This window comes from Diaphorina citri, unplaced genomic scaffold (genome assembly GCF_000475195.1).
Source record: "Diaphorina citri unplaced genomic scaffold, Diaci psyllid genome assembly version 1.1 scaffold1393, whole genome shotgun sequence".
Lineage (NCBI taxonomy): Eukaryota > Metazoa > Arthropoda > Insecta > Hemiptera > Psyllidae > Diaphorina > Diaphorina citri.
Window position 1 is genome coordinate 63,190 of NW_007378819.1, and position 6,189 is coordinate 69,378.

General features: G+C 45.7%; 1 protein-coding gene across 1 annotated transcript in view; it reads left to right on the plus strand.

The window, feature by feature from the left end:
- Positions 1-256: 256 nt before the first annotated feature.
- Positions 257-6,189, plus strand: part of LOC103515666 — a 7,283-nt gene continuing 1,350 nt past the window's right edge. The window contains exons 1-6 of the mRNA XM_026828280.1: positions 257-290; positions 726-1,137; positions 1,358-1,885; positions 2,086-2,546; positions 2,679-2,963; positions 3,420-3,760. Coding sequence (XP_026684081.1) covers positions 257-290; positions 726-1,137; positions 1,358-1,885; positions 2,086-2,546; positions 2,679-2,963; positions 3,420-3,760 — 2,061 coding nt within the window. The remainder of the gene's footprint in view (positions 291-725; positions 1,138-1,357; positions 1,886-2,085; positions 2,547-2,678; positions 2,964-3,419; positions 3,761-6,189) is intronic.

Here is a 6,189-nt window from a genome sequence, read left to right on the forward strand (position 1 = left end):
GTGAAGTGTAGGGCCACATCTCCCCCTCCTCTACAGAAACCGGTGTACCAGCCCACCCCGTATGCTTTGTTTAGGAAGGATTCGAATAGTATGAAACATTTTAATACAAACGGGAGATATGTGTTGGATTTACCCATTAACAAGTAAATACTCATATTTTTTAGGTGTTCTACCCTACGAAAAATAGGTTGTTCGTTCCGTTATAGGTTCTAAGTCTATCTTTAAAAGTTAAAAGCAAAACTTGAAAATAAACACCATGGAATTTTTGCATGCTACTGATATTTCAGTGGGTACCTAGTTTTGGAAAGGGACACAGTAGTTTTTGATCTATCACTGCGTCACCTTTCCAGTATTTTTAGCATGATAAGTTTTTGGTCACAATTCCTGAAAGGGATAGTGTTAAATTTACAAGTAAAGCACAGTCGGAAAAACTGAGCCACATTCACTTGATAACTAACACCATCCCTTTCTGGAAATAGGATAAGACTATTTTCTTGAGGCTCCCAAAGTTAAATATTCCGGAGCCTCTAAAATTAGAAGAAATAAAACTTCAGATTTTATTTTCTATTTTTCAAGCCTTGTTACCTACTTACTGCCTGTGTATATACTGCCACTTTAACCTCTGGTGAAATATAGTCCATCTCCCCTTAACTTCACCAGCACTTCCCCCTCTGGTGTCGAGGTTTCACTAACGCTCACTCTGTGTGTTGCACCGTGTGTTTCAGTGCCTTTCCCCAGCACTTCCCCCTCTGGTGTCGAGGTTTCACTAACGCTCACTCTGTGTGTTGCACCGTGTGTTTCAGTGCCCTCCCTCACCCTCCTCCAGGCCAAGTCCTCGTCTCTCCCGGTAGGGGCGCTACCTCCCACATCCCTGGCCCGTAGCCACTCCAATGCCACGCCCCCTGGACCACCAGGCGTCAAGGTCAAATCCTCCCTCAGCGATGATTATCTAGGCGAGAGAAAAGAGGAAAGTTTCTTCTCAAGGCTGCTTCTCAGACGGAGTGGTAAGAAGAAGAAACCTGAAGAGGACACGGTGGCTGAACTGCCTCCTGTTATCCCTCACAAGCGGATGGATGAGAAGGGACAATACCTGGTGGACATGAACAACATCTCGTCCAAACAATATCCTTCCTGTAGGCAACGCAACTGCCTCCTGTTATCCCTCACAAGCGTATGGATGAGAAGGGACAATACCTGGTGGACATGAACAACATCTCGTCCAAACAATATCCTTCCTGTAGGCAACGTATGGAGCCTCTCAGCTGCCTCCTGTTATTCCTCACAAGCGGATGGATGAGAAGGGACAATACCTGGTGGACATGAACAACATCTCGTCCAAACAATATCCTTCCTGTAGGCAACGCATGGAGCCTCTCAATATACCACTGGAGGAGGCGCCTGTCAATCGTATGCATGTATCTTATGTGACAAGTCTGCCCGAGCCTGGTGATGAAATGGATGGGATACAGGTAGCCAAACCAGACGCTCCCTATCTGCTCCGGAGTATGTATGCTGGAGAGTTCACGCCAGTGCAGGAGACATTTAGTTATAAACCTGGCGATGTATCTCCACCGAGTAGTATGGAGGTCACAGTCCCGGAGATACATCGTGTACCTCCTCACCAGGAGAGTGAAGACAGCCCTCCAGTACCGGAGGTACACAATGCCTCAACACAAGAAGTAACACAACCAGTGCAGGATACCGAGAGTCGAGATGTTCTAGTCGATGAAACTGTGATAGCCAACGTGTTTGAACTCACGACACGCTCTGGCGGGAGTCAGGAGAACTTGCCTTGTCTTCTCAATGAGACGGAGAGCCATCAGATCATTATCTCACACAAGTCAGCCGATAACGTCACGACCGACAGCAAACCGAACGTGGAAACCAAACCTGGAGATGGCAGGCCGACGATCACGGCTGATAAACCTAACGTGACACTTGATCGGCCAAATATTCTACGACACGCTCTGGCGGGAGTCAGGAGAACTTGCCTTGTCTTCTCAACGAGACGGAGAACCATCAGATCATTATCTCACACAAGTCAGCCGATAACGTCACGACCGACAGTAAACCGAACGTGGAAACCAAACCTGGAGATGGCAGGCCGACGATCACGGCTGATAAACCTAACGTGACACTTGATCGGCCAAATATTCCACAGAAACCAACAGCCTGTGTGATACCTGTGCGACCGAGTGGTAGACAGAAACCTAACGCACCACCCGACACCCAACCTAGTCAAATATCCAAGGTATTCCTCAATAACTCATCAGGGGAGGATGTCGTGGAGAAAGAACCTTCTAGCCCTGTCCAGGATGAACACAATGAGACCAGCCCTGGTCAGGAAGATATCAAGCCTGTCCAGGCGAGGGATAGGATACAACATCTTAGTTTGAATCTGGTGGACACGATAGCCAGCCCTGGGAGAGAGTCTTCCCCTCTAGGGTGCTCCTCACCGAGAAAAAGTGTCCCCCCGTCCCCCACCCTAGGGTCCTCTCCTAGGAAGAGTGTTCCTGCTTCACCCAACCTCGGGTCCCCACGCAAACCCCCGGGGTCTCCTCTAAGGGAGGGCAGTCCCCTCAAACAGCGAAGAAAAAGTGTCCCCCCGTCCCCCACCCTAGGGTCCTCTCCTCGGAAGAGTGTTCCTGCTTCACCCAACCTCGGGTCCCCACGCAAACCCCCGGGGTCTCCTCTAAGGGAGGGCAGTCCCCTCAAACAGCGTAGTCCCTTGCGAGAAATCTCCCCGTTCAAAATAGCCACCTCGCCTGGACATGATCTACCGTCTCCCTATCTGTCTAGACGTCTCCCCCTAGCATCTCCTGTCACGGTACAGGGGAATTTCTTCCCTGATGAAACACAGGATGGTATACAGCGCGGGAAGGAGGTCCCCTCCCCTGTCACGCCGAAAGATCTGGTTCTCCCCTCCCCTACCTCACCGAGTAGCCGAGGGAAAGACAGTGTGTTTAGTAAGGAGATACCATCCCCTGTTATGCCGCGTGATGTGTTTCAGTTCAACACGCCTGGCACACCCGGTAACACGAGTGAGAGGGAAAGTAAAATCGGGAAATCAGCGAGTTTCACGGAACAGAAGAAGGATGTTCCTATCCCAGCACCTCGTATCTCACTACGTAAAGATACCTCTCTCCCCTCCATGCAGACAGACAAGAGCATGCCGGAGTACAGGAAGGTGCATGTCAGCACGCAGGACACGAAGAAGTCCATGTCCTCGTCATGCGAGTCCCTGGACATGCAGGATCAAGTACAGTCTAGTAGCTACTCTGACTCATGTGATAGTATGGATAACATTGACCAGTGGCGGGGAGGCACAGACAACAAACAGACCCCGTGGCGTAAAACCGACATCCCGTGGCGGAATAGATACTCTGAGATATCCTCCTCTGATTCCGACGATAAACAATTCAGTAAGGAGATACCATCCCCTGTTATGCCGCGTGATGTGTTTCAGTTCAACACGCCTGGAACACCCGGTAACACGAGTGAGAGGGAAAGCAAAATCGGGAAATCAGCGAGTTTCACGGAACAGAAGAAGGATGTTCCTATCCCAGCACCTCGCATCTCACTACGTAAAGATACCTCTCTCCCCTCCATGCAGACAGACAAGAGCATGCCGGAGTATAGGAAGGTGCATGTCAGCACGCAGGACACTAAGAAGTCCATGTCCTCGTCATGCGAGTCACTGGACATGCAGGATCAAGTACAGTCTAGTAGCTACTCAGACTCATGTGATAGTATGGATAACATTGACCAGTGGCGGGGAGGTACAGACAAACAGACCCCGTGGCGTAAAACCGACATCCCGTGGCGGAATAGATACTCTGAGATATCCTCCTCTGATTCCGACGATAAACAATTGTCCATCACGCCTGATGGGTCTGATATTGAGAAGAAAATAGAAGAAGAGGAAATCTCCATTGTACAACTTAGACGCAAGTCATTTGCCAAGGATTGGACGCGAAGTGGCGATAGTCCGCCTCGTCCGCTACGACAGAAATCATTGGAACCAGAGCTACTCAATACCAGCACACACCTGATGGATCTGATATTGAGAAGAAAATAGAGGAAGAGGAAATATCAATTGTACAGCTTAGACGCAAGTCATTCGCCAAGGATTGGACGCGAAGTGGCGATAGTCCGCCTCGTCCGCTACGACAGAAATCATTGGAACCAGAGCTACTCAATACCAGCACACGCAATGAAGTTGTCTTACGAAGGAAATCATTATCCAAGGAGATGATTAAGACGGTGGGAGATAGTGATGAACCGCCTGAGCTATTGAAAGTGTTTGCAAGACGATCGCTGAAGATTCCGAAGGATTTTGATGTGAATGAGAATACCGTGGATAGTGGTACCGGCTCTAAGGATAGCGATAAGGAAAACGAAGCCAACACCACCAACGAGAAACGATCCGATGATAGAACAGATAAGAAACGGTTAGATGATAAGACAAGTGAGAATATTAACGTTCAGTTCCCGCTGGATAATGACCGGATCAAACTCAAGAAAAGCTACGAGTCGATTATAATAACAACAAATAAGAACTTAGATAACGAGGACCGAACCAAATCCCACCAGAAGGACCTCATCAAACCATTCAGTGGTGTTAAAGTTAATATCAATGAGAAACCCCTCAATAACATGAATGAAGCCAAACACCTCAGATCAAACCATTCAGTGGTGTTAAAGTTAATATCAATGAGAAACCCCTCAATAACATGAATGAAGCCAAACCCCTCAATAGTAACACCAAAGTAAACATCAATGAAGTCAAACCTCTCAACACTGTGGTGAAAACAGTCAACTTGAACACTGATGTTATCAGAACTGAAGAACCTAACAAGGAATCACCAAGTGAAACCAATGTGAATAAAACAGACGTGATGGATAATATGAAGGGGTTCAAGAAGATCCAACAGAGACGTGAACATCAAACCATTCAGTGGTGTTAAAGTTAATATCAATGAGAAACCCCTCAATAACATGAATGATGCAAAACACCTCAATAGTAACACCAAAGTCAACATCAATGAAGTCAAACCTCTCAACACTGTGGTGAAAACAGTCAACTTGAACACTGAAGTTATCAGAACTGAAGAACCTACCAAGGAATCACCAAGTGAAACCAATGTGAATAAAACAGACGTGATGGATAATATGAAGGGGTTCAAGAAGATCCAACAGAGACGTGAAGAGTGGGAACAGCGAATGCAACAGGCAAGGAAAACTCAGCCTTAATCCAAGAGTCTGAATCTAACTTGAACAAAACCCAAGATTCTAAATCTAACTTGAACTTGAGAAAACCAGACTGAGTCAAGAAACCTCGTCTGTCACTCAATACCTAATGTCAACAAAACCCAAGATTCTAAATCTAACTTCAACTTGAGAAAACCAGACCGAGTCAAGAAACCTGGTCTGTCACCCAAATCTTTAGCTTAAGAACGATTTGAGTCCTTAGGAATCGAAGAAAATTGATTTTGGATTACAAAGTCTGAATCTAACTTCAACAAAACCCAAGATTCTAAATCTAACTTGAACTTGAGAAAACCAGACTGAGTCAAGAAACCTGGTTTGTCACTCAATACCTAATGTCAACAAAACCCAAGATTCTAAATCTAACTTCAACTTGAGAAAACCAGACCGAGTCAAGAAACCTGATCTACTTACAGGGTTTATACGCTTTTCCCAGAATGAAATTCCATGACTTTTCCAGAAAATTAGGGGGGTGGAGGTAATTAAAAATCAGTAAGATGATTACCCCTTCATTTAAAAAAAAGTAAAAATATGCAATATGCAGAACGTCAAGGAATATGAGGGGGAATGCGCCACATTTCCATTTTTCGGAAAAACTTGATATTTAATTTTAACATTTTTAATTTTTGACCGGGTGGCAAATTCCATGACTTTTCCAGGTTTTCTTTAATCCATGAGTGTTCCAGAAAATTAGGGGGGTGGAGGTACTTAAAAATCAGTAAGATGATTACCCCTTCATTAAAAAAAAAAGTAAAAATATGCAATATGCAGAACGCCAAGGAATATGAGGGGGAATGCGCCACATTCTATTTTTCGGAAAAACTTGATATTTAATTTTAACATTTTTAATTTTTGACCGGGTGGCAAATTCCATGACTTTTCCAGGTTTTCTTTAAATTTTCACGATTTTCCATGACTTTT